Source organism: Bubalus bubalis, chromosome 3 (genome assembly GCF_019923935.1).
Source record: "Bubalus bubalis isolate 160015118507 breed Murrah chromosome 3, NDDB_SH_1, whole genome shotgun sequence".
NCBI lineage: Eukaryota > Metazoa > Chordata > Mammalia > Artiodactyla > Bovidae > Bubalus > Bubalus bubalis.
In genome coordinates, this window is record NC_059159.1 from 64317921 (window position 1) to 64345166 (window position 27246).

The 27246-nt window shown below is 46.8% G+C and overlaps 1 protein-coding gene across 9 annotated transcripts in view; it reads left to right on the forward strand.

The window, feature by feature from the left end:
* Positions 1 to 24765, forward strand: part of CLCN3 (chloride voltage-gated channel 3) — an 88640-nt gene extending 63875 nt beyond the window's left edge. For 5 of the 9 annotated variants that reach the window (XM_045164976.1, XM_045164978.1, XM_045164980.1 and 2 more), the window contains 8 exons: positions 740 to 946; positions 2931 to 3011; positions 3925 to 4470; positions 5901 to 6087; positions 8784 to 9182; positions 14117 to 14333; positions 20731 to 20806; positions 22155 to 24765. In XM_045164976.1, the coding sequence (XP_045020911.1) occupies positions 740 to 946; positions 2931 to 3011; positions 3925 to 4470; positions 5901 to 6087; positions 8784 to 9182; positions 14117 to 14333; positions 20731 to 20806; positions 22155 to 22313 (1872 nt within the window). In that variant the 3' untranslated portion in view covers positions 22314 to 24765. The remainder of the gene's footprint in view (positions 1 to 739; positions 947 to 2930; positions 3012 to 3924; positions 4471 to 5900; positions 6088 to 8783; positions 9183 to 14116; positions 14334 to 20730; positions 20807 to 22154) is intronic. The other 4 variants (XM_045164979.1, XM_044939678.2, XM_045164977.1 and 1 more) reach the window with 3 other exon arrangements.
* The last annotated feature ends 2481 nt before the right edge of the window (positions 24766 to 27246 follow it).

A 27246-nucleotide genomic window follows, 5' to 3' on the forward strand; every position in this document is an offset into this window, starting at 1 on the left:
TATTTATTCTCTTTTTATAACTTTTTTAATTAGATAAGATAATCCTTGAATTTGGCAAATAATATTTATAACGATTTTATACTTTAAATATTTGATCATAGTATAAAGTTTGAGGTTTTATATTTTATCAGTAATAATGTGAAGAATACGTTTAGGATTGAACATGAACTTACTTCTTTTTCCTCCCCCTTATTATTTTTCTGTCTTGAATAAGTTACTAACTTTTTCTAGTGCATAGCTTTTAAAAGCAATGTTTGTGATCGTAAAGCTGTATTAGGAACATCTTTAATACGGAACAATACCATATAGTATTCACCAGTTGTCACACATCCTTCTTAATATATAAGAAAATATTACACGTAATTACACATTCTACTCTGAGAAGACATAATATCTTTAAAGGCAAAATACCTTTATTTCTGACACAGAGTGTCTGAAATGTATCTAACTGTATTGTATTTCTCTAGTAGAAATATTGCAATTTACCATTAGCTGGTTATGTAATTGTACCCCCGTACTGAAGCCTGTAGCCCCTTATCATGGCCTGGTATTTCAGTTTTGTTCATGAGCTAGGGCTGCCTCCTACCCTTGCAGGGGAAGAGAGTTAGAATACGTTACAGATTTATTATATAGAGCATAATAGTTCAGACTTTCAGAAAATGAATTGTGAGTCTTCCATTGCCCACTGAAATTTGCAGTTTCTTAAAGGAAATTAGCTGCTTTGATCTTTCCTTTGTAGATTAAAACTATTTTGAGTGGATTCATCATCCGAGGCTACTTGGGAAAATGGACTTTAATGATTAAAACCGTCACATTAGTACTGGCTGTGGCATCAGGCTTGAGTTTAGGAAAAGAAGGGCCCTTGGTCCATGTGGCCTGTTGCTGTGGAAACATCTTTTCCTACCTCTTTCCGAAGTACAGCACAAATGAAGCTAAAAAAAGAGAGGTGAGTGTATTCTGTCATTTATTTAACAGGTGAATATCCATTACATACACTTAGTCCATGAACAGTTTCGCATATTTTACTGTCTCCTTTTTGGGTAAGTTCTGTACTCAGATTCAAATTGTAACGTGAGACTTCCTTGTACTCCTTCCCCCTTTCTGAATGGTCTCTGGAGTTGGCCTGGTGTCTGTTGGTTTCAGTAGGATTTCAGAAATATTTTCCTTTGCTTTTGCTTTACCTTACACCTTTCCTTCTCTGACGTGTTTCCCAAATGTGGCATCGCTTTCTCTCCTGGTTCTCCCCGTCAGAGTTCCTCCTAGGGTGGGGCATCTCACCAGCTGTTCTCCTCTGGAGGAGGGGTGCCACCTCAGGGAGCTTGCGGCTCCTTAGGGAACCCAGAGGGCGTCAAACCACCTGAAGTTGATACTGGTTCACAGTGAAGGGCATGTAGCACCCGCTCTTTACTCAGCTTTTTAGGGCAGCGTCCTTTGCCCTTTTGTTTAGGTCATCCTGAGATCGTGGAGACATTGAAACCTGATGTTTCCAGGTTGCTGTGGATATTTTCTAGAAGAAAAGTGGGCTCCTTGCACCTTCTTATTAGCTCCGGACTGCATTTGTCAGTTCACTTCCATTACTTGCTGTTGGACCTTGATGTTGTGGGGGAAGATTTGTTATTTGTTCATTATAAGTGCAAAAATTACCTTATTAGGTAATATTATAGAAATTAACTTTACCTGGATTTTGGTGTAGACACATTGTGATGTTTATGACTTAACTTAATTCTGACACCTTGGAGTATACATGGCTGGCTTTCACGTTAATTGAAAGCATTTAGGCCTCATATTTTGATTTTCTTCCTTTGCCCACTTCTTTTGATATGTTCAAATGATTCTTAGATACTTATATGGAACAAATTAAAACATCTGTGAGTTGTAGATACATAGGTGCTAGCTTGATTATAAATTCTGTTAAAGGTAGAATCAGAGAATTCTGTAAGGTGTGTTGTCTACAGTCGGGTTGTTGGGAAAAAAACACTGAAATGGTAAGTTAGACTTGCTTCTCCGTGTCAGAGTCTGCATTCTCGGGCCAGGTACAGTTTAGGTAAAACAAGTATTTGTTCATTTTTAATTTATCAACCAGCAACCTGACTATGGAGTTCATGCTCATAACACTTAGAATTTAATTTTTTATTGTTTCAGATTTCTCTTTCAAAGATGTACAAATTCAGCATTTGAGGAAATGTATTGGTAGCCTCAGATATTTGCTGGAGTCAATTAGTAGAAGGAATAAAGACTCTTCAGAAAAGTGGTTAATTATGAGTAGATGCCCAGTGACTTTGTGTGTGTTTGACTTCATGCTGGTGGGAGCTGGAGGGGGACCCTGAGTTCTGTTCCTTCCTTCCCGTGGCCTGTGTGCTGGGGTCTCGGGGTGGTCAGCCTGGGCCCTCGGGGCAGCTGGGGTTTGCACCTTCACATGAGGCTCCCGTGGTGGCAGCAGCCATCTCTTCAGGGGACTCAGTTGACTGAAAATGTAGGGAAACGGGATGGGTTTGCAGTTCCCTGGTCATTTCACTAGAATGTGGACTGAAGTAATGATAGTAATGAAGCAGTGAGCCCTGAAATCTGAAGAAATGATATCCTACTTAAAAACAAACGGCTCTCCCTGAGCCCCAGTCCTGGCTTGCTGGTCTTCTCACGCGGGCATGCAGGCATCTTGATGCTTGACTTCATTGCCTTTTCTCCTTTACATCCTGTTTATGTTGGTATATCTCATGCAAATGTTTTTTGACTGAGTATTGAATATTTGAATGACTTTTAAAGCAGAAGAGAAAAAAGTGTTTTTAGAAGAAATATTTGTGTTTGCTTGGAGAGGAAGGTGACATGTGAGTTAAATTTGGCTGGGGATGTAGACTCTCTGAGTACACGCAGACACTGAGTTTGGCCTGCTGAGTCTGTAAGCGTATGAAATGGCTGCATCGTCTTCATAGGTGCTGTCGGCTGCCTCCGCTGCAGGCGTCTCTGTGGCTTTCGGCGCACCGATCGGAGGAGTGCTGTTCAGTCTGGAAGAGGTAAGTTAAGACCACAGCCGCCACCAGCAATAAAGTGAGGCACAAGCACCATGACGTGTGTATTTTGGCGCACTTCTCAGTCTTGTTAGCTGGTGTGATAGATACTTTGTTTCTGAGTTTTCAAATTTGTTTCATAGTTGCTTTTCACTCTTTCTTCCATTAAAAAGTCATAAAAAGTAATATGTATGTTCTTTATTGAGAAGTCTTAAAAAATATTATCCATGTATGTGGTTATTTAAAATTTAACCTTTTTGACCTGATTAAAAGTAAGCACAAATGAATTAGATTTAATAGAAAATATTTGAAACAGTCCTTATTTGCTAAATTATAGCTTTGTTTTTATTTAAGATTTTTAATCAGTTTCTCAGTCATCTTTTTAACCTTTGTGTGTGATTACTTCTGTGGCTCTTATTGATGTTTAAGGAAATAATTCTAGTCACTTAAGGGGAATATTTTGTTTTTGTTCTCTCATTGGTGCTTGAGAGTTTTTACACAAAATTGTGACTCAGAAATGGTTTAAAATTTACTTTTCTCCCCCAGTTGTTTACATTCTTTTTGCTTCAGTAGAGAAGAGGGAAATTTAATCCTTTCTTTGTGAACTAACAGGAGCGGCAATGGTACATTTATTCTTAACTAACATGACTGAACTGGGGTGAAGCTCATTTTGAAAATAACACAATGCTAGGTATTTTAAATGGTTATTAGACATTTATAATCAGTCAATATTGTGAATTTGTAATGGTGTGATAGCCAAGGTTACTAAGATAGTGGTGTTTTTCTTACTGCATTAAAATCCATTATGTATAAATTCTAGCTGCAGAAAAATTTAGAGCGTTCATATTTACTGCTAAGTTGTAACCTATCAGAACAGTTTTCTAAAATCACCACATTAATTTCTCCCTTGGTTTCCTAGGTCAGCTATTACTTTCCTCTGAAGACTCTGTGGAGGTCGTTCTTTGCTGCTTTGGTGGCTGCCTTTGTTCTGAGATCCATCAATCCATTCGGTAACAGCCGCCTGGTCCTCTTCTACGTGGAGTATCACACTCCATGGTACCTGTTTGAACTGTTTCCCTTTATCCTCCTGGGGGTGTTCGGCGGGCTCTGGGGAGCCTTCTTTATCAGGGCCAACATTGCCTGGTGTCGCCGCCGCAAGTCCACCAAGTTCGGGAAGTACCCGGTCCTCGAGGTCATCGTGGTGGCAGCCATCACCGCTGTGGTCGCCTTCCCCAATCCGTACACGCGGCTCAACACCAGCGAGCTGATCAAAGAGCTGTTCACGGACTGCGGACCCCTGGAGTCCTCCTCCCTGTGCGACTACAGGAACGACATGAATGCCAGCAAGATCGTGGACGACATCCCCGACCGTCCTGCGGGCCTGGGGGTGTACTCCGCCATATGGCAGCTGTGCCTGGCTCTCATATTTAAGATCATAATGACTGTGTTCACTTTTGGTATCAAGGTAAGTGTCCGTGTGAGGGGATCCTGAGGTAACCGTGGCGGGTCCAAGACTTGTACGTGGAAAGAGAAACGAAGGTTTTATCTGAAGATGAGTCACAAATACAGGCCGAGAAAGCTGTCTTTGGGGTTTAATTTTTAGTTGTGGGAAAAAGACTTTGTTAGGATGTCTTGTTGAGCACGGTGTCTTGCTGTATAGCAGCTGACCTCAAGCCCAGCAGCTTAAGAGAGCTGCTCGCTGTGTTCTCGCTGTTGGGTCAGCAGGAGGGGTACTCAGCAGCGAGGCTGTGTGTGGTCAGCTCTGTGGCTGTCCACAGACACGGCTGGGGCCGGGCATCTCAGAGCCACCTGTATGTCAGGCAGCAGGGCTGAGCAGGTTCTGACAGCTGGGATGGACCGCCAGGGCTCCTGCCCTGTCTGTCCCTCTGTCTGTCTCTCTCCTGTCTCTGCCTTTTCCTACATGGTGGCCTGGGTGGGATGTGGGTGGGTGAGCCTGGTAGGTGCCTCTCGTGGCAGCTCAGGGTCCCCACAGCGAGGGTCCTAAGAGGACCGTTTCTAGCCCAGCCCAAGCTGTCTCCTGCATATGCCGCCTGCTGTGTTTTCTTTCTGCATATGGTCACCAAGGTCCCGGGTTCTTGGGAGGACATACTCTCTACTTCGGGAGTGGTGTCAGAGTTGTGATCATGTGTTAAAGCCACTTATATTAGCTTCCTGTTGCTGCTGTCACAAGTCACCACAAAATCACACACATTTAATACAATCGCAGAGATCAGAACTCCAAATTGGATCTCGCTGGGCTGAAGTTACCATGTACACAGGAGTGACGGAGGTTCTGGGGAAAATCAGTTTTAATGCCTTTTCCAGCCTCCAGGAGCCTTGGCTCATGGCCCCCTTCCTTCTCTTCAGAACCAGTGTGTCTGGTCATATCTCGTTTTATCTCCGCATTCTGACACAACGCTTCTAAATTTTTCTTTCACCTTTAAAATGCCTTTGTGATACTTCAGGCCCATCCCCATCATCCTGGATAATCTGTTTTAAGGTCAGCTGATTAACACCCTGAATTCCTCCTTGTGTACTGCAGACCAGATTCCCAGGAAATAGGGTGTGGCTCTCCAGTGTGGGGAGCCCCAGCTCAGCCTCCTGTGTCACTGCAGAGCAGGCCCCTAAGACCCCCACCCTCCTCCACCCTGGCTGAAGCTCTAACATGCAGGAGAATGAGATGCCTGTTTGGTCCCTTCTAAGGAGACGTTTTGTTACCATCTCTTTGGGCTGGAGAAGGTGGTTTGTTACTCTGTAACTCAGTTGGGATTGTTAGGGAGACTGTTGCAGGGGTTTGCTGCAGCTTTATTTTTGCCCTGTGAGAGGAGAGTCCCACTACCTATGCAGGGCAGGTGCGCAGAGAACTCGCCTCACTGAGCATCTGCCCTGTCGCAGGTCCCGTCTGGCCTGTTCATTCCCAGCATGGCCATTGGCGCCATCGCCGGCCGCATCGTGGGCATCGCGGTGGAGCAGCTGGCCTACTATCACCACGACTGGTTCATCTTTAAGGAGTGGTGTGAGGTCGGCGCTGACTGCATCACCCCCGGCCTGTATGCCATGGTCGGCGCGGCCGCATGCTTAGGTAACGAGACTGGGGGTGTGTGTGTGTGTGTGTGTGTGTGTGTGTGTGTGTGGCTGGCTGGCTGGCTGAGAGAGGAGTGGGGTCAGGGAGAAGGGCACAGCGGGGACATCAGCCTGTGTAGAACTAGTTTTCACTTTACCTGTCCCTGAGCATGTGTTCGGAGAAGGCAATGGCACCCCACTCCAGTACTCTTGCCTGGAAAATCCCATGGATGAAGGAGCCTGGTGGGCTGCAGTCCATGGGGTCACGAAGAGTCAGACACGACTGAGCGACTTCACTTTCACTTTTCACTTTCATGCATTGGAGAAGGAAATGGCAACCCACTTCAGTGTTCTTGCCTGAAGAGTCCCAGGGACGGCGGACCCTGGCGGGCTGCCGTCTATGGGGTCGCACAGAGTTGGACACGACTGATGCAACTTAGCAGCAGCAGCAGAGCACGTGTTAGTGCAAAACTGTAGGTGTGGTTAACTTCATTTCAATACCGTGTAACGCTTTATGACAGCAAACATCTCGGATAACATAGGCTTGTCTAGTCCTGTCCGAGGAGTTGCTTACTCTTTGCTTGGCTTACCTGTGACCTCTGGCATGGTTCCTGGGTCCACACTCCAGCAGAGCTCCGAGCACCTTCACCCCAGCTCTGCGGTGATGACTGTGAGCCGTAGTAAAAGATTTCTTTATCAGGCTGCTTCTGCTTAAGGTTCATCAATAGCAGAAGGGGAAAAGATAGCTTCTGTTTTAATGAAAAGAAAAGCAAAATACTGGCATTAAATTCCTAAGAATCTATTTCTTATCCTCTTAAACATGAAAAATTGTTACTTATTTTATATTTAAAATGTCAGCATAATTTTGGCTATATTTAGTTATACTTGGTATTTTGACTTAGTTCTGTTCAGTGAGTTAAAATTGTGTAGTTACTGATCTTCAGGTGTGTTGTAGCTGAAAGTGACGGAGAGAGTGGTTCTCTCTAGAGAAGCAGGTACTCATCCGTGCCATGGGGAAGTGGGGAATGACACAGAAAGAAGTGTGAACACAGGCCCTCGTGCCACCGGGGTCAGCAGAGCCTCGAGGTGAGCGGGTAGCAGGGGCTCGGCTCGGGTGGACGTTCACTTTGTGCTGAGAGAGGCGCGGGCTTGGCAAGGGGCGACTTCGTTCACGAGGCTGGGAGTATGCAGACAGCAGAACTGGGATGCTGGGCCTGGCGCTCGTGGGGTTGGAAGAAACTGGCCGTGTTGCAGGAGAGAGCATTGCGGGCACCTCAGGAAGTGGAGTTGTGTTGGTGAGGAGGAGCGTGATTCTCATCAGGACGAGTTTGTGTTTGGAATAGGTCAGGTCTGTAGCAGGGTTGTGGCTTTGCCACTTTCAACGTGAGGACTCTGGGACAGTTCCTTTACTTCTTGATTTTTTATTTTCTTCAAAATGGAAGTAATAACTACTTGTCTCTTGCTGTTGGGGGTTATATACAATGATACGCATATAAAACTGTTAGCATAATACCTGATAAAATGTGCGTGTAGTTAAAAATAATAGAAGCTTTTGTAAACTGCTTGGGGCATCCATAGCATAATGCAGATATGTCATATATAGTGGGTTCTTTCTGCCTTCTGCTCTTAGGCTAATAACAAAAAGAGTGAGGTTAAGCTTGGTACTGTATAGACTGTGATCCCCTGGTAGGGTGTTGAGCAGAGAAGCAGCGTGGTAGAAGTAGCACTGAGGAGAGGCTAACCTGGGAATGCGGCTAGTCAGGTGGGTGGAAGGTAATGGGGGCTGCAGTCAGCAAAGGAAGACGAAACGACTCAGGTTGAGGAACAGAGTCCTGAGGGCCGACTAGGCTGGTAGGAGTGAAGATACTGTGAAAGGGACCCCTGCACAGAGATTTGCAGGGCAAATCTGAGCGGACGAATTGAGAGTCTTGGTGCCCAAGTAAAGGGATGAATCAGGAGTGGCCACTCGGTTGTCAGGAGGGACGTGGTGCCTGGTGTTGGCATCAGGGAGGTTGCATGGGGAGCTCTTTGGAGAAGAGGAGGAGTTTGGTTTTGAGTGTGTGGTGGTTTCTGCACCAAGGGGTCACCCGAAGTCTCCACAGTTGGAAATGAGTCAAGCAGGACTGTAATAAGATAAGGTATGAGTAGCTGGAGATGGGGGGCAGACAGCTCAGTGGGTGGAGAGGCCTGGGTTAGGGAAGGGTGGGTTCCTGTGGTGGTCTTGTGGACACTGAGAATGGTTCAGAAGGGCTTTCTAAGGGGGTATTACAGTATTAACAGAAATTACAAGGTGTCCAAACATTTTCACTCATCTTGAAGAGATTTAGAGGACAGATGCATTAATTTAATATTCTACCCACAGGAGTTTAATTTGTAAGTGGGTGGTAAATAAGTTAGCTATGATACGCTTCACTAAACTGTTTTAAGAATTAACCATCAGCTTTCATAGGGGTGAGATTATGTCGCTATTAAACCAAAACAGCAGACCGTTTTAGCTGGTCAGCTGTGTTTTTTTTTTTTTTTTTTAATCTGAAGTATAACAGGTTTGAAAGGTTATAAAGAAGATGTGTGTTTCTCGGGATCTTACCACAATAGTCGTGGTCCTCTTCACTAAGTTGTGTTCATAGTTTGGGCTCACCTGCCTCGTGGAGCAGTTCTGCCACCGTGGGTTGGTGAGGCCTGTGCTTCCTGACGCGGGCCCTTCCTGTTTTTCAGGTGGCGTGACGAGGATGACCGTGTCCCTGGTGGTTATCGTCTTTGAGCTCACGGGAGGCCTGGAGTACATCGTGCCCCTCATGGCTGCGGTGATGACTAGCAAATGGGTGGGCGACGCCTTCGGGAGGGAAGGCATCTATGAAGCCCACATCCGGCTGAATGGGTACCCCTTCCTGGATGCCAAAGAAGAGTTCACCCACACCACCCTGGCTGCCGATGTCATGAGACCTCGGAGGAGCGACCCCCCGCTGGCCGTGCTGACCCAGGACAACATGACGGTGGACGACATAGAGAACATGATCAATGAGACCAGCTACAACGGTTTTCCTGTCATCATGTCCAGGGAGTCGCAGAGACTCGTGGGCTTTGCCCTCAGGAGAGACCTGACCATTGCCATAGGTACCCTTTTAAAGAAACCCACACACACAGACACACGCCCATCTCTGACTGGCTGTCGGTATCTGGGTACCTAGGTGGCCAGATATAAATATATAACAGATTTCTGAAAGAAAGGGAAACTGGAAAATATAATCTGTTTAGTTTGTGGGGGCAAGTGGTATATTGTGTATCTCTTAATCTCTTAGGATTTTTTTAGGAAAGGCATTTATGCTTCCATGGGTTGTTTCCCACCTAAATATTATTTGAACTTTTGATTTGGCATTATTTCGAAAGCTTGGAGTCAGACTACTTGACCAGAAAAGTTTTGTTGACAGTTTTCATAATAACATGAACTAGTACTATGAGGCCTTAGTAAGTGTTGAGGTATTCAGCTAAATACATTCTCATATTTGAATGCAAGTTATTGAAAATCCCATCATCTTTGGTCTGTTTCATATCCAATCCACAGTGTATTGCTTTTTTTGATTTTGGAATTTAGATTTATACTATTAATTTGTAATGTATAGTTTCAAGTGAAAAAGATAATTGAGATTTTATTTTTGGTTAAGTGCCAGGATAAAAAAGGAAGTCCTTCTGTATTCTGTGCTGACATTCCTGAAAATGTATTGATAGTTTATTAGCCATCTGTGTTATTTTTTGGAGATAAACCATTTCTGAGGAGGAAGCCAATTTTGTTCTTCCAAAATTTATTTATCCCCTTTCCTTGTAGTCCTGCAGTATTGATGAGGCTGGTAAGACTTCTGCATAATCTGACTCCTTTTCTACAGTCTGATTGCTCTTCCCAAAACCCCAGAGGTGACAGAGGGTATTTTCATCCAGCTGTTGCTTTGATACCCACTCCCAGTGTTCAGTAGAGGACTTGGAGCTGAACACGCAGAGCATTCAGCCTGTCCCCAAAGGTCATTCCTGTGAACCTGGCACCTCCCTCCAGCTGATCTCTCTGACTGCTGCAGAAGGGTTGTAAAGTATTTGAGTTCTTGCACCATTTACGAGGGAAGGCTTGATGGTGTGATGAGCAGTATTTTTCCAGTCACGAAAGACTGGAAACTGTCAGCTACAAAAGCTGTTCACGCAGAGACAGGAGAGCAAGTCTGCAGCAGAGATCAGCCAGTTCAGCTGCGGAGATAGAGCCTCGAGGCCTCCATAGCCCAGCGGTCCTGGCGCTGTGAGCTCTTCTGGAGGCCACGGAGTGCGGGTTCCAGTGTGTGTGGCGTCAGGGCTGCGCGCAGGTGCGTCCACCTCTGGGCCGCCACCACGGCCGACGTGCCACCAGAGAAGAGCTTCCTTCTTTACTTTTTTACACTGTAAGCTGTAATAGTAAATGAAGAAGAAAAGGGTCGGAATTTTGGTGTTAGAAATTTAAAGGAAAAAGCCCAGGTTTTTAAAAGATAAGACAGTGGTAAAGTTAAGAATTATTTGTACTCCCATTGATTCTGTGGATATATTTTAAAATATTTTTTATTACTGTCTTGGGAAATAAAATATTGTCATGACAGGTTTCAGGGACTCGAGGGGCCTTAGGTCTATGAGTTATCAAACCCTGTTGTTAGAAAGCTTGATTACATTGTGGTCTGTTGTACCATACCTTAAATGTTCATGCACATATATTTTGCTGAAGTTTTAGTTTTTGAATGGGAAAAATAGACCTGTGCACTAGGTTTTTTATGTTATAAACAACATATTATATATGATATAATATGTAGTTTATGTATATTTACATAAACTATAGTATGTAGTTTATATTTATGTAAGATATAGTATGTAGTTCAATATATTTATATAAGATAATACATTGTTTATATATATTTATATAAGATACTTCTAAAAAGACTTTAGCAAGAAAGAATGCTGAAGTCAGTCATGAGCTGTCTTGTGTCTGGAGATAGGAAAACTCAAGATTTAAAAGACCACTTTTCCCCAGATTTGTTTATAAATTCCCCATTTTTATGTTATTTTCATTAAAACTGTTTTTTTAAGTCTATGTGTAGACAGTACACACACAAAGTTCAAATTCAAGAAGGTTAAACATACAGTGAAAACCTCTCACCTGTGACGCCATGGTCACCGGTTACCTCTGCAGGCAGGCACTTGCGTGCTCCCGCCGTGTCTGTGGGCAGCATTCTGTACTCAGGTACATCAGTGTGTGTGTTTTTCCCTTTTTTTCTTCAGCAGCAGATTGTATCGTGCACTGTTCTGTGTCTCATCTTTTCCACTGGACAGTGTGTTCTTGCGCCTCTCTCCAGACCATGTTTTATCTTCAGCAGCTTTAGCGCCACTGGGTGGAGGTGCCATGAAATCCATTGTGATTATAAGTCAGCTTCCCGCTGAGGGGCGCTTAAGATGTTTCCCTTCTTCTGCTGCGATAAACACTGCTTCCTCACACAGCTGATAACCTCATGCAGTTGATGTTTTCTCTGTGCACAGAAGTAGGCAAATACTGGAAATGGAGTTGTTGAGTCAGAGAGCGACACACGTGTAATTTCGTAAGATATTTTCAGACTCTAAGTCGTGGTTCTGCCACATGCCCTCACCAGGAGTGAACAGCAGTTTACTGTGTTCAAGTTTAGTCCAAATGGAGAGACACGCCTCCTGCCTTTCTGGGTCCAGATGTATTAGTAAGGCATGATGTTGTTTGTTTCTTTAAAATAAAGCACAGGACTTCCCTGGTGGCCCAGTGGTTAAGACTGCATGCTGCCAATTCAGGGGGCCCAGGTTCGATCCCTGGTCAGGGAACTAGATCCCACATACCCTGTGGTGTGACCAAAATACTAATAAAGAAGTAAATAAAAAGCAAAATGAAGCATATATTTAACAGTACTTATAGTGTGAATGGAATTGTCTTTTCTGTTTTCCACCTTAGGGTGTAAAAGTGGACCTGCTCCTTTCCGTTTGTGTACTAGGAACTGTGGGTTTTACAGGGAGACTGTTCATGTGTGAGAACTTGAATGGCATGGACAGAGTGGCCAGGGTCAGAAAGGTGGGGCACAGGGGCAGGCTGCCCCCTCGCCGCACGGCTCTCCTGCCCCCTCAGGAGCTTCTGTGCCATGTAAAGCTTTAGCGCACCTGGGGGAGACCCTGCTCAGGCTCTCCCCACAGCAGGGTTACCAACCCCAGACTGTGAAATGGTGCTTACTCAGGAATCCAAACGCTGGTCCCTGGACTAGTCTCTTGTGTATCTCTTTGTAGGAGTTAAAAGGAGCCTTGTACCTGCTCAGGTAGTTGAAGCACCATGCTATGAATATAGAGACCTGTTTGTTTCCTAAATTAATACAAGTAAGCCCTTCCCCTGGAAGTGTAACTCTGTATCTGCATGCACTCCTTAAAAAAAAAGTGAATCACGTCAAAACTCAGATGATGATTTCTGCTTCAAAAGCCTTTGAATGACATTCAAAAACAATTTTTTTTTCCCCAAAAACCAAATTTAGGTGTCCTGGCACTTAGTACGTGTTCAGTAAGTGTGCTTGTGTGAATAATGCCGGCCTTCATATAAAAGTGGTGTTCTTCAGACAACACATTAGAGTCCCAGATGGACTCCCTAGGCGTGTGCCTCTGTGTCCCTTAGTAAGGGCTGTCTCCTTGCTTGTGCAGGTGTAAAGGCCCATAGTTCCAGGAAAAAAGTAAATGAATTACAGTCATCACTAGTGTTTTTCTAAACTCTTCTGGGATTGTGTTATCATTGGATGTATATTTAAGCAGTCTTTCTGCTTGGTGCACTAATGGTATAATATGTGCTCAGTTAAGGTTTCAGGTTGACCATTGGGGTTAGCTTTCTAAAAGCACTCAAATGACTGTCATTCATGATGGGCCAGTAACCTGATGCTTCCTTGGGCTGACAGCAGCTCAACAAGCAGTTTTCAGAAGTCCTTTATGTCAGTTGCTAAGAGGCTTTCTTCTCCCCTGTGTCTTCCTCATGCTTTCGAGGTGTGCTCGGGAGTCCCAGTGTTAGAACCCTGCTGGGCGTTACCGCACGGTGAAGCTGGGCCTTAGTGATCGGGAAGAGTGGAAAGGGTTGCAGCTTGTGTCTACGAGTTGTGCTCACTGTTCATGCAGGACTGATGCTTAGTATGTTTGTTTAAATGTTTTTGTAGCAAAATTTCTGTTCAAAATAATGTTCAGTTATGACAGATACCAAATGTGTACGCAGTTTTGAATTCACACTGACTCAGCAGCAGGAACACGAGCGTTTTCATTTTCCCTGTGTATGCTCTCCCTTTTGTGGGTTTCCTCCTCCCGCCCCGTGGCCTGTGTTCTTCCTCGGCAGTGCTCTGCCTCCTGGCCACGTCCTGTCTCGCACATTGAGAGGTGGCAGAGGAAGCAGACACAAGGCCGAAGCACCGGCAGCGGGGCCCCAGGAGCAGGAATTCACGGCCTTCACAGATAAGCCCTGAAAGTTGGCCGGTGTCCTTCAGGAACGTGACTGTATGAATAGTTTCACCCCACTCAGGGCTCACCAAGAACATTAAGCTTGAATGCCAGAAAAGAGAACGAACTAGCTGGTTCACAGCAGAGGACAGACAGTCGGTCCTGGCCGGAGGCTGGAGTTCTCTGTGGATCTGGCACGGGTGGGCCCTGGAGGGGAGGCTCCCTTAGTGAGGGCTGTCTCATTGCTTGTGCAGGTGTCAGGTCCCATGGTCCCAGCACGCTTCCTGGTCCGTCAGTGTTAGACAGCAGCAGTGAAAATCATGCCGTGCTAATGATTACACCAAAAATATTTTATTTGCACAAAGATGATTTGTTATTAGTGGATTCTGATTCTGTTGAGTACAGGAGATCACGAAATAGCTTTTCAGTGGGTTTTTTTTCTTGGTTAGGAAGAGAGGAAAAAATGAAGAGGTCTAAAGGATATGTTTGTTAAGGCTGTGAATAAGCAGGTCACTATTAAAACAGAAGGAGCCCTGTCAGTGTGTAATGGGTGGTCTTCTCTGTCTCTGTAGAAAGTGCCCGGAAAAAGCAGGAGGGGATTGTGGGCAGCTCGCGTGTGTGCTTCGCGCAGCACACCCCGTCCCTGCCGGCCGAGAGCCCCCGGCCGCTGAAGCTCCGCAGCATCCTGGACATGAGCCCGTTCACCGTGACAGACCACACACCCATGGAGATTGTGGTGGACATCTTCCGGAAGCTGGGCCTGCGGCAGTGCCTCGTCACGCACAACGGGTGGGTGTGTCCCCCTCACGTGCGGGGCCCTTGGGGTCAGGTGGGGGGCCCCCGGGGGAGGTCTGCCGTTCAGGATTAGCCCCTCAGAGTCCCACTTACCAAGGGTGGGCGAAGTGTTGACTGCCAGGTCTCTGCTGAACCAGGAACGCTTCAGGGCTGCAGGGAGGTGATGTGTCCTAGGGGGTCGCAGAGGGACTGGGGGGCCTCCAAGCTGACGGGTCCCTTCTCGGAGAGCAGTGGACCCCACTGCATGGAGCACTGCAGCAGCCTGTTCTTGTAGATATTTCATGGTCAGAGTGTCTGTCTCTAGGACAGTAATAACTTTCTGAATAGCTGGCTGTTTACTGTTTGATTAATTGTGTGGTGAGGGAAATTGTGTATAATTAGACAAAGTTGGTGGATTAGCTGAAAGCCTTTTGCAAATGCTCTGTTTCCATTTTTCTACAGTCTCCATCTGCAAATCCTGTGAATACAGTCTGGCAGATAAACACTTATGTATTTAAAATGCACACATTGGTTTTCTGCCCTTCGCACATAACCTGGCCGTGTTTCTCCACGTGGGAGTTTGGGGAAGTATGGTCTGGTGGGAGTTGGGGAGCAGGGAGACACTGCGCCTCTGGCCCTGACGACAGCCTGCTGCCTGGCGCCGCTCCCCGCCCCGGGCCTGCGGTGTGCCTCCCTGCCGCCCTTTCTCTCCGGCCCCCTGGTTCCCACCACGCTGCTCTTTCTGCTTGGAGCCCGCACCTGAAGGCTGAGGACAGCGAGGCTGGGTGGAGTAGGTGGGGCAGTTGGCCCGCACCATGTGAGACTGCTGGAGACCCTGCACACGGGAGGACCCAGCAGTCCCACAGCCATCCTGCGCAGACAGAATAGGCAGGCCCTCTCTAGGGGACGGCAGGAGGTGGGCGCCTCTGGCTGCAGCCCCCCTGCGGCCCCTCTGGATGGAGGTGGTCATCCAAGTGGGACGCTGTGCCCAGGCCGGTGGTCAGCACAGGTAGTCCCAGGAGCAGTAGCCCCCCAGCTCAGAAGTCCTGCCTCTTGCTGTTTGATGTGATTGTTGACCAGTAGAGTCCATCTCTTTCTTTGTGATTTCTTTTTTTGTTTGTTTTTGGCCATACTGTGTGGTATGTGAGATCTCAGTTCCCCAACCAGGGATGGGACCCATGCCCTCTGCATTGGCAGTAGAGGCTTCAACACTGGACCACCAGGAAAGTGCCGTGATTTCTTGGATAATGTATTAGCCCATAAGGGTCTGGAATACAAATAGAAGCTAGAGAGCGTGACTCATGGCTAGTATTTGCACTGTGCTAGCCACTGAAGGTAACTCCAGGAAGCAGGGAGGAATCAATGGAGGGATGAGCTCTTGATCAAGGGCAGGGAGTTCTCTTTTTGTTTTTTCCCAAGATAAGGGTTTTCTTTTTATTATATGATAGAGTCGAGGTACTCTTGCCAAGCCCGGCAAGGTAGTTGCTGGGAGTGGTGGTGGGTTCAGGGTGTCCAGAACAAAGTCCCAGGGCTTCCTTGGCTCTCTGTGGTTGCTCTGAGCTTGCAGGATGGCTGGTCAGCTCAGGGCGTTGCAGGCTTACCGGTGCCGTCTCTGTCGGCTCTTCCTCCAAGGAGTTCTCCACAGAGACCTACCCTGCAACTTCTGCGTACATATCGCCCCCCAGAATGGTGCCATGTGGCCTCTAGATGCGAGCGTCGTCGCATAATTTAATATTTAAAACTCTCAGAGTGTGCTAATAATAGAAAGGCTGAGAATTGACATCAGGTAGTCTAGACTCCTTGGGCGACTAAAATACTCATCTGTGCACACTCTTCCTGCCACATCATAACCCTTATCCTTCTTATGAAAGAGCTCCATGGTCTTCCTCAGCCACTGCACCCGGCTTGATGTTCACAGTCCAAAGTGTCTTTAGCCTTGAAGGAATGTTCACTGTTCTGGAAACCAAAGGGCAAGTTTTCTGGTTCAAATGCCCTCAGACTGCATTGATGAGAAATAACAAAACAACCATAATAATACTGCTCACGAAAGGGGAGAACAGGAAATAGGTAGTAGTCAGTGTGATAACAGTGAGCAAATGATGGTGGGCAGGATGCCGAGAGCTTACAGCCTTGCCAAGGATTATGGTCAGTTCATTGTCCTGCCTTCTAGTTGACTGTAACCATTCTCTTGAATTATACTGTTACAAAGAATATTCAGTGAACATTCGTATGTACTAATTTATATATGCATATCTGAAGAATATGCAGGAAGAAATAGCTGAGAGAAATGTCAATAACCTCAGATATGCAGATGACACCACCCTAATGGCGAAGAACTAAAGAGCCTCTTGATGAAAGTGAAAGAAGAGAGTAAAAAAGCTGGTTTAAAACTCAGCATTAAAAAAACTAAGATCATGGCATCTGGTCCCATCACTTCATGGCAAATAGATGGGGAAACAATGGAAATAGTGAGAGACTTTATTTTCCTGGACTCCAAAATCACTGCAGATGGTGACTGCAGCCATGAAATTAAAAGAAGCTTGCTCCTTGGAAGAAAAGCTATGACCAACCTAGACAGCATATTAAAAAGCAGAGACATTACTTTGCCAACAAAGGTCCATCTAGTCAAAGCTATGGTTTTTCCAGTAGTCGTGCATGGATGTGAGAGTTGGATTATAAAGAAGTCTGAGCGCCGAAGAATCGAGGCTTTTAAACTGTGGTGTTGGAGAAGACTTTTTTTTTTTGGAGAAGACTCTTGAGAGTCCCTTGGACTGCAAGGAGATCCAACCCGTCCATCCTAAAGGAAATCAGTCCTGAATATTCATTGGAAGGACTGATGCTGAAGCTGAAGCTCAAATACTTTGGCCACCTGATATGAAGCACTGACTCACTGGAAAAGACCCTGATGCTGGGAAAGATTGAGGGCAGGAGGAGAAGGGGACGACAGTTGATGAGATGGTTGGATGGCATCACCGACTTGATGGGCATGAGCAAGCTCCAGGAGTTGGCGATGGACAGGGAAGCCTGGCATGTTGTAGTCCATGGGGTCACAAAGAGTCAACATGACTGAGTGACTGAACAAAACTGATCTGAAGAATAAAGTCCTAAAAGTGAAAAATTTGAAAGTTAATGCATTGAAAATTTAATAGATATTTTCACATTATCCTATAAAATAATTTTCCTTCAGTGTTAACGTGCTCAAGTGTCTCTCTTCAGTATAAAGGCTCTCTTGGTCCCGTGTGACACGATGACACTTACAGTTTCGCTGTTCATCACATAGTGATACTGCTGCATTTGAATGTTTGAATTTTAGTTTTTAAACCAGCATCCCATGTTTGCAAAGCCATGTTTGTGCGTGTATATATGCGATGACTGAGTTGACTCATTTTGACTTAGTAACCAGTGGTCAAATATGACTGAGTGGACTGCTAAGGTTGGTTTATGTGCCTCACACTTGGAGTCGTGGCACCAGACCATGAGCTTATGTAGCTACAGGCATGTGGTTTGGCCTCCTAGGCTATTTGGCACTAAATTTTGCACATGGTTGGTTTTCTGCAAATATTAGTTGACTGTATTTTTCATGTTCATGATTAGTTGCTTCAAATTAAGGTTTTTCTCCTCTCCAACTCCCTGTGGGGGAGAAAAGCAGATTCTCACAGCTTTCCTCTTACATCCCTTCCCTAAAATGAGACTTTTGAGGTTTTCTAAGGATTATTTTTGTTCCATTTATTTTAGTGTAACCATAGGGAAATGAGAAAGTAGGGGAAATCCTCCCACTTTGTGGTTTGCTCCAGTTAATGGGCATCAGCTGGCCTGGGGTTGAGCGTAGCAGTGGCTCCAGAAAGGCTGGGGCAGGAAGGTTGGGAACTGGGGTGAACTGCGTGTCAGCTGTCAGGTGACAGCGTAAACCTGGGTTTGTTTATGTGGGGCATATCTTGTAGTTATTGATGTGTCGTCAGAAATCTGGATTTTATGTTACATTATTTTACAACTAATGAAAGATAAATGGCCATCGACCAAACAAGTCTATTGGGTGTGAGCCTCCAGGTTTATAACTGGTGTGCAAGGCAGTTTTACCCTCAGGCTTATCTTCAGTGATGGGCAGGGCGTTGGATGATCAGATATCACAGATACTGATGGGAGAAGAGATGTATGTCAGCAGAATAGCTGTTTTCTTTTGTTTAGGGTTGTTTAAAGAATAATGGTACCAAACTTCATTGTTTAAAAGCTTAATAAGTAGACGCTAAATGGAGTACCTTTTCGAAAGCTTTACGGGTGGGGGTCCCTTTAGTAATAAACGGCTCAGTCAGAAGCCAGGCCAGGTCGTCCTCAACTCTGACCTGCTCCGTGTTGCTCTCTGTGCCTCCTGTGGCTGGTCCTCCCCAGTCGTGACAGTGGGCGTGTCCTTGCGCAGTCCTGGTGAAGCACGTCCCAGGCCCTGGCGTTCGTTACCGCCGTGCACTCCGCTGACCCTGCCAGGTTGTTGAGTGGCACAGGCGCTAGAGAGGAGTGAGTGGAGGGCGCTGGTCAGGGCGGACAGATCAGGTTCTCGCTTGAGCCTGCCTTTTTACAAGACAGCTTGGGGTGGGAGGTGCCGTAATTACATTTTCCTTATTTTTGTCCTTTAAGGAAAATAGGTTGATATAAGAAGAGAGCGCGTGTCTTCTGCATTTTAGTGGAGAGTCTAATGGTCAACATGTTAGGGTTTCTTACTGAGTCCTTAGAGGTGGAAAACAGCTGTGTGTTTGGGGGAAGAAGACTTGAGGAATCCAGATGTGCAGATGAAAGGAGAAAACGAGGTTGGGGGGAGGGTCTTGCCCACGTTTCGTGTTCTGGTAAGCAGAATCTCTCAGAATCCTTCAGCTTTGGTGGAACCAGCAGGACGTTCACAGGAACTGCTCAGAACGAGTTCTGTGGCCGTGTGGGTCAGGAAAGTGTTGGATCAAATGCTGTAGAGGCTTCTTTACTGTGGAGCTTCGCACACGGGGCGGACAGTAAACATGGTTTTCCAAACATGCACCTTTGGGGGAGGAAGCCGGGGGGCAGAGGGGCTCCTGGGCCTGGTGTTTCTGGACACAGATACCTTGGGGCAGGGTGCTGGTCGAGCTTTATTGCTCTTACAGCATTGTGCGCCCCAAGGAACAAAATCATCTTTTACGGGAGTCAGATTTTGCATTGATTTTCCCCAGACTTCTGAAATTAATAAAGCGGTACTAAGTTTGTCCTTATTACTCTGAAATTGCTTTTCTCCAGTAACTAAAGAGAGGAAACATATGTATTTCCTCCTTTTATGGCCGTTACTTTGTAAATACAAAGATTACTTTATAAATGTATAAGTTTGCCATTTTGTCCTTAATAAATTCATGACTGACCTCATTGCGTAGTACCTCGAGGTTTGGCAGAGCTTACTAACTTACTCACTGAAATTAATCACTGTATGTAATCAGGTAGAGAAGAACGAGTAAGAATTAAACTGGGGTTCTTTTAATGTCAAGATGCTCGCTTTTCTTGATTCCAACTATATATGCAGGTGAATTGGTGATTGTTTCTCTTAGAACTGAGTGGGTGCTTATTTTATGTGGGGCATGTTCTGAGCTATTAGAGGGAGACGTGCTCCCACGCTCTGAGAACTGTTCAGCTTGTCTTTGTTCTTAAGGATAAGTGCGTCGTTGTAAAAGATGAGAAGACATTTGCAAAGAAGCGGTTTTTGCCTCTCCCAGTCCCTTCCCTGCCTGCTTCCTGCCCATCCCTCCCTGGGGGCCTTCCCTGCCCCGTGACTGACCGCTGTATAAGCAGCCTCCCGTGGGCCCAGAGCCCTTGACTGAGCAGGTCCCCTGCTGAAGTTTGTTCTTCAGGAAGCCGGGGTGGTCTGAGGCAGTGTGACACAGAACTGACCTAGCCAGATGGCAGGGTGTCCTGGAGGGGCTTCCAGAATTTAAAGATGAAAGCTTTTTAAGGTTCTCAACACCCATTGTGTATACCCCCTGAGATGAGTTGAATTCATTGACTTCCATTATAAAGGTGGATGCAGTGAGGAGGGCCGGGGGCTGGCCCTTGAGGAAAGAGAAGCACTTTCTTCTGTGGAGAGAACTTGAAGTTGCAGTTCATAGTTGTGCAGCTCTATATCAATGGCGTTTCTTTGTACTTTTTTTTGGAGTCATTTTCATTTTGAGTTTTTATAATCTTGATTTTTAATTTAAGAAGGACAGCTACCTACCAGTATTTAAAGTAGGATCGTGTCACATGCAAAAGCCAGTAGAGGTAATGCAGTGGTACTTGGGGTTTCAGAGCACTTCTGTGTGTATTTTTCTGAAGCCCATCACATTTTAGCTCTTTCTAGCCCTCTGTATCATGATGGTAGGACCCCTCCCCGAGTCCCCCGCAGTCATTAGCATCACGTGGTCTGTTGCAGGAGCCTCTTGGGGATCATCACCAAGAAGAACATGGTAGCACACCTGGAGGAGCTGACGCGGCGCGCCGAGCCCCTGGTGATCACGCGGCTGCTCCCCAGACCGGGCGGGGGGTGGCTCCATGCCCTTGCCTCCCCCATCAGCTTTGTTAGACCTTTCCTCCTCCTCACACGGGGGTGTGTGCACACCCTGCCCTGGGAAGCAGCAGGCCTACCTCCTGGCCACCAGAGCCTCTCCTTGGCTTTAGGACTGTAGGCAGTGTGGTCTGTACAATCCTACAGCAGATATCCCCACTCCACCCAGGAGCCCCCCGAAGCCCGTCCCTGTCTTTCTTCCCTGGTCTTGGCTGTGTCGTGGGGAGTCTAAGCCCACGTGTGCACACGTGGTATTACCCAGCTCAGCGGCCCACCCGCCCCACACAGCCTCAGATCCCGGGGCCTGGGCTCCAGCACCCTCTGTAGGCTGTTTCTAGAGTGTGGGCAGCAGCTGAGGGTCACGTGTGGCTGTGGGTCCCAGTGGAGTCGTGACTAAAGAGGATTTTGAGTTCTCTAAGTTGTCTGGCTCTGGCAGTCTCACGCTGGGCTGTTTTGCCTGGTTGTCACCCCTCCATGAGGCCTGTCCCTGTAGACTTCAATCTAGCACTGATCTCCATGCATCCTTTTTGAAGAAACCACTGGCCAGAAAAATAAGTAACTACTCATCCCTTCTGCTTTCTGCTTCATCTGTGATAATCTTCTAGGAGTGCTTCTTGATTTTTTTTTTTCACCTACCTTTTAACGTAAGCATTAACAACTCAGACTTTCATAAAAGCACTGTACCTTTTTTGACTAAAATCAGAAAAGGAAGACATCGATGACTGTAGTAGAAACTTGGGTCATCCTAGAGATTTATTCTTGGGGTTCTGAAGTTTGGGATTGAAATTCTGTGTTGACCATTTTAAGTGCATTTTACCTGAATTGTATGTGCTTTCATGAAGATTCGGCATACCGCTGGGCACTCTTTAAATCAGTTTTTTTAAAGACAGTTAATTTTGGCTTTAAAGAAAAGTGCACTCTAAAGGGGACTTGGTCATTATGTTTTCTTCTCTCAGCCTGGTGGGAAGGAGCTGTTCTCCTCAGGTGGGCTTAGCGCCCCTTCTTGTTCTGCATTCTGCTCTCTCACGCGCTGGCTCACGTGACTCAGAGGCTCTGCCTCCGCGGTCCGGTTCTCAGTCTCAGGGCAGGGACACTGAGCGGTTAGGGGCATCATGCTCTATACCTCCGAGCATGGCTGCTGGGTGTTGAGTTACTCGACCAAGATACTGTTTGAAAATACAGACTCGGGCTGATTGCTTTGCTCTCCTTCTGTCAGCCGAAAGGATTTAGCTGTGGGTTTAGCTTCTCCTTTCCTTTCCTTTTAATGGTAACCTTCTGCTTGTCCTTTTCAGACGCCTCCTTGGTATCATCACAAAAAAAGACATCCTCCGTCATATGGCCCAGACGGCAAACCAAGACCCCGCCTCCATCATGTTCAACTGAGCTCCGCGTTGGAGGAGGGGGAGGAGGCCGGGGAGGAGGCCTGCCTGCTCAGCAGCAGCTCGCTCTGACCCGGAGGCAGGACCGGCTCCTGCGGCGGGTTTGCCGACGCTGCGGTGGTGCGGGGAGGGGCGGCGGAGGTGGCCGGGCCTCCCCACCGGCGCCGGCAAGCAGTGCGGGGCCGTCCCAGCCATGCGCTCAGCGCTGGAGGCGGCCCTGACCCGACCCCGTCCTCTCTGGCCCTGCGGAGAGGCCGGCAGGCCCCCTGTCAGAAGGGATCCCTCTGAATTGAGCCATCTCTAAGACTGCAAGGTCTTGCCCCCCCCCTCCCCCTTTTTTTTTTAAAATCAAAACTGTTGTGTTTAACTCCTGAACTGTACAGGTAAAGCATTACCTTTCTACATTCCGGACGAGCTTCTTCCTCTCCTCTCCCCTCCCCCGCGAGCTGTCACCAAGCCTCTGAGAGTGGTGTGCACGTGGGGAGCAGTCCTTTCTCATATTGAGATGTGCGTGGTCGTACCGGGGTCTCGTCACAGGGAGGGAGTGGGTGCTGTGTCCCCACACGAGGTGCTTGGGGCAAGCCTGGTACCACAACTGGGGCCGAGGCGCCGTGGAAGCTCTGCAGGGGGAGGGGTTCAGCATCCACCACAGGGGACTTGACTGATAAGGATGGACAGTGTTCTTCTTGCTTTTCTCACCCTCTCTGACTTGATGGATAATGTGAACTGGTCTTAACGCAGATTTTTCTGTTTCTAAAACTCCTATAACACAAGTACCATTGAGCGTAAGGAAATGATGCTGCTTTGATAGTGACAAGAAGGAAGTGTTGTGTCGAGCTGCACCTGCTATGAGTTGCATGTTTAAACACTGGAATTTTCTTTTTCTTGAAATTAGATCAGTCTGGTTTTTTTTTTTTTCTTCCCCTTTCCTTAAGGTATTTTACTGCTGACACTGAAGAAGAAATGTAATTCATAACTTGCACTAAATGTATATTTCTTTCTTAAAAATTTACCATTCTTATTTATATTTTTATGGATTAAAATTTATAAAATACAGATCAGTTAATATCACACTTAAATACTTTTACCTTTTTAATGTGATTTTTATAGACTAACTCAGAAATATGGAGATATGAACAAAGTTTACAGTGGGAACGAGGGTCTAAGATGTGGTGTGGTTGTTTCTTTGTGATCACACGTGTACGGAAACCTTTTCTCATCTCTCACTGCCATCCTCTGGGTTGTGTTTCCGGCTTGTCCATTTTGACTCATTAACTGGAAGCTGAAACACTATGTATTGTTTCGCAGATTAAAAGTTAAATAATGTTAACCTTAAACAGAAAAGAAAACAATAGAATGGCAGAGGTAGCAGTTGAAATGTTGATCTGAACAGAACTTGTGAATCTTCGTGGAGGTCACGTCCAGGTGTCCAGTGACATTTTGAATCCATGCTGCACTTTCTTGCACAGTGGGCTGAAAATGTACTGCATATGTTTGGAATTTGGGGTTTTGGAAAATACCTGTCTTAATCATGGTCTCAGTTCACATCAGCAAAGGCAGTTCACTTGAAGCACCGACCTGAAAATTCTGGATTATGCATCTTGGGAGGCAAAATGAATTTTTAGAGACAGACATTTTTCTGAAACACATCTTGCAATGAGCTGTTTTTATATTTTGGAAGTGATTGTTCACCTCTTGATTCTTAATAAACCTGTAAGGTCTGGGAGATCACAGAAGATTTTATGATGCTGAGGATTTATAAGATCTCGAAGCCATATGAGAACAACCACTGAGAGGTGAGCAGACGTTAGGAACTCCACGACACCTGAGCTCTGCTCTGCCTGCAGTTAGTGTTGTGTCCTGTTTCCCCCTTCCGGCCACCTCCGCACTTGCTTCCCAGCGTGTGGAGACAGCCCTTCCTGAACCACGGTCAGCTGGTCTCCTCTCAACCTCTCATCCGTGCGTTTGCCTGAGGCCCGGTGAGTGTGCGGGTTCCGTGGCCGCACCGCGTCACACGTGGCGTGTTTTGTCTCCCTTGTTTACTTTCCGATTTCGGGTCCTGCTTCACACTGACATCTTGGGCGGATGCCAATTCTCTCCTCAGTGTGTGCCCTTCCTGCTGAGATGCAGGGGGCGGGCTGTGCCTCCAGCACACTCGTGGTTGTGTCTGTCACTCCATTCCACTTTTCCTTTTGGTGTGTTGGGTGTGTCTGCGTGTCAGCCCGACGAGGGGAGCTGGAGACCATGCGGTGGAAGTGCCCGGCCCAGTGGAGCGCAGGCGGAGCCTCATTGGAGTGCCTTTTCTGAGAAGGTATGATGAGAATGGGCAGGGTGTCAGCATCTCTTCTCCTTAATAACTGTGTTCAGTTCTGACTCATGAATGCCTAGTTTGTTCATCTGCGATGTTGCCTAGAGCTGTATTTATCTGTTTATTTATACTAGTGTAGTAAAGCTGCATATCATTACAGTACACGTGGTGACTGTGATGAGTCAATCAGAAAACCTATTAAAATCTATATGACAACGTGTGGTTTGGCCTTTGATTCCCTCGGTCAGCGTGCCCCGGGGTCACGGCCGCTGTGTGTCGGGTAGCGTGCAGCCTCCCGGGGTGTCCCGCGTCTCTCGGGCCGCGAGGCACTGCTGTCCTTGGCAAGCAGGAGTCGTGGGGACCCGGCAGAGCCCAGGCTGACAGCAGGGTGTGTGCACCAGCACGCGTGTGGGTGCAGGGACCACACACCTCAAAGGAGACAGGTAAGTCACCTGCAGACTGTTTCTGAGAACAAGCACGGAGGTTTGCAAACTGAACTGCGTACGGGGAGGGGAGACACACAGTCTGTGGAGCGGTATCCATGGCGTCCAGGGAGTGAACCTGGTCCTGACACGCCCAGGACACCTTGTTTTGTTCCTCTCGTGCTGTTCACTCGACGACTGAGCACAAGTGTGCTCCTGGGACTGCTGGGCACGAGCATCAGATGCTGGTACATGTCATGAGTTGGTGTTGCGGTTGTCAAGCACATGTGTTTATGTGATCCTGGGCAGCCTCGTGCTGTTCTGGTCAGTGTCTGGGCAGAAATCCCCCAGCCGGGGGGAGAGGGGCACGACATGGCCTCGGGGGTAGGGATGCTGGTCGTGGTGACGAGGGGTTGAGCGCACAGCGGGCTGACAAGGCTTCCCGTGGGAGGGGCAGGAGCACCTGTCCCCGGGTGGGACCCACTGCCAGGTGTTAGGACACCAGGTAGGTCTTCGTGCTGGAGGGACGAGGGCAGGGGCTTGGCAGGGTTGGGGTGTCAGCTGGCTTGTCTGCATACACAGGACTTGCAGATGCCAGGGAGCAGAAAGCGCTGCGCTGGCGACACGGGGTGAGTCCATGTGGACACAGATGAGAGCACGGTCTTCGGTGAGGTTTCACCACTTCCACTTTTTTCTTGGCTGGATCGTTCTACACGTGCTTGAGAAGTTGTATGGAAGACAGTTTGTAAGCTCCAGGTGTGCGCTTAGCTAAGTCTGAGTTGGGTAACGGTTTTGTTAAATTGGGTGAAGCTGCTTTTATTCATGGAAGAACCCAGGTACTGTGTGAACATGAACAGGAAGGCAGGTGGCACCTGGGAGCCACAGCAGCCACTGGAAGGACCTGGAAATGTCGGGTGAAACTTTGAAGGACCAGGCCTCCAGTGCAGGAAGGAGGTAAGAAGGGGAAGTTTGGTGTGGGCTGGCAGGAGCTCGCTCTTGAATGAACAAGTCTCAGTCCTTGGAAGGCTGCTGCTGCTGCTAAGTCACTTCAGTCGTGTCCTGCCGAGGTCCAGCCCCGGCTGATCCAGGGTATTCGAAGGAGAGAAGGCTATGCGACCTATTCAGATGTTAATTAGAGATATAAAGAGTAATAAAAAGAGGATAGCTCAGTAGGAAAATTCAGTGGAGAAAAGAAGCTGAGTGGCTTGGTTTACGCAGAAAACCAATATAACCTGTGACACCAGGTTAGCTCTGACCATGGAGGCCGCAGGCGCCCTCTCAAATAGTGAAAGGTGCCCCACCTTAGACACCTTCTCGAGTGGGTCTTAGAAGCCCAGGCAAATAAATGGTTGCAGAGGATATCCGCGCTCCAGATGGACACTCAGCTGAAAATTGAGGGGAAGAATGACATGGGGAGACCAAGCTTTGGCGAGCAAGGCCCATAGCTTTATTTTCAACAGGGGCTTATATACCCTAAGTTACACATAGATAATAGGGGATGCAAAGTCAGCAGTCTTTGATGCTTATCAAAAACCAGGGTTTCTTTCCTGCAAATTTATCGTATACAAATGGTTTAGGTGATTTACATCATCTGGCCAGAAGGCCTATTAACATTTTATGACTCTTGACAAGGACTTATCAACAAAGACATTTTCTCTAAGAGTAATTATTTTAAGGTTTGGCGCCATCTTTCGAAGATAAAATTGCATTCCTATAGAGCGGATGTGTAATGGGTTTACAAAGGAAAGAATTTATTACCTTAAGGGTCTAAAGTTACTAACACCAAGGCCACTACTTATTTTTTCTACATACCAACTATTAATTAATACATATTCAAGGATACAATACAGGGGATGTGAAAACTTGGCAACAAGCATTGGCTCATCAATGAAATCTTTTACTAGTTTTATTCTGACAGTTTCTAACTCTCTGAGAGGCTCTAAGCTATTTGAATATCTTAAGCTTCCCGTGCCTCTCGAGGCTGGGAGACTGTAAACAATCGTATGCATAGCTGTAGGTGTCCGGGTAAACTTGTCAGGCGAGTTAGAGAGCCATCTGAGGGGTTTGGATTTAAACACTCCTAATTGCCCAGGAACTTTATTAATTGGAGCTGTAAGTTAACTCTTTGGCAGAGAGAGCGAGATGGTGGTGGGGGACAGCCCCCAGTAAAGTCAGAGGTGAGAGCACAAAGCAATAAAGTAGGCAGACTCTGGTTTTTGGGGGTAGATGCTCGAGAATATCCGGGGGCACTCCCGAGGCTCGATCCCACCTTTGC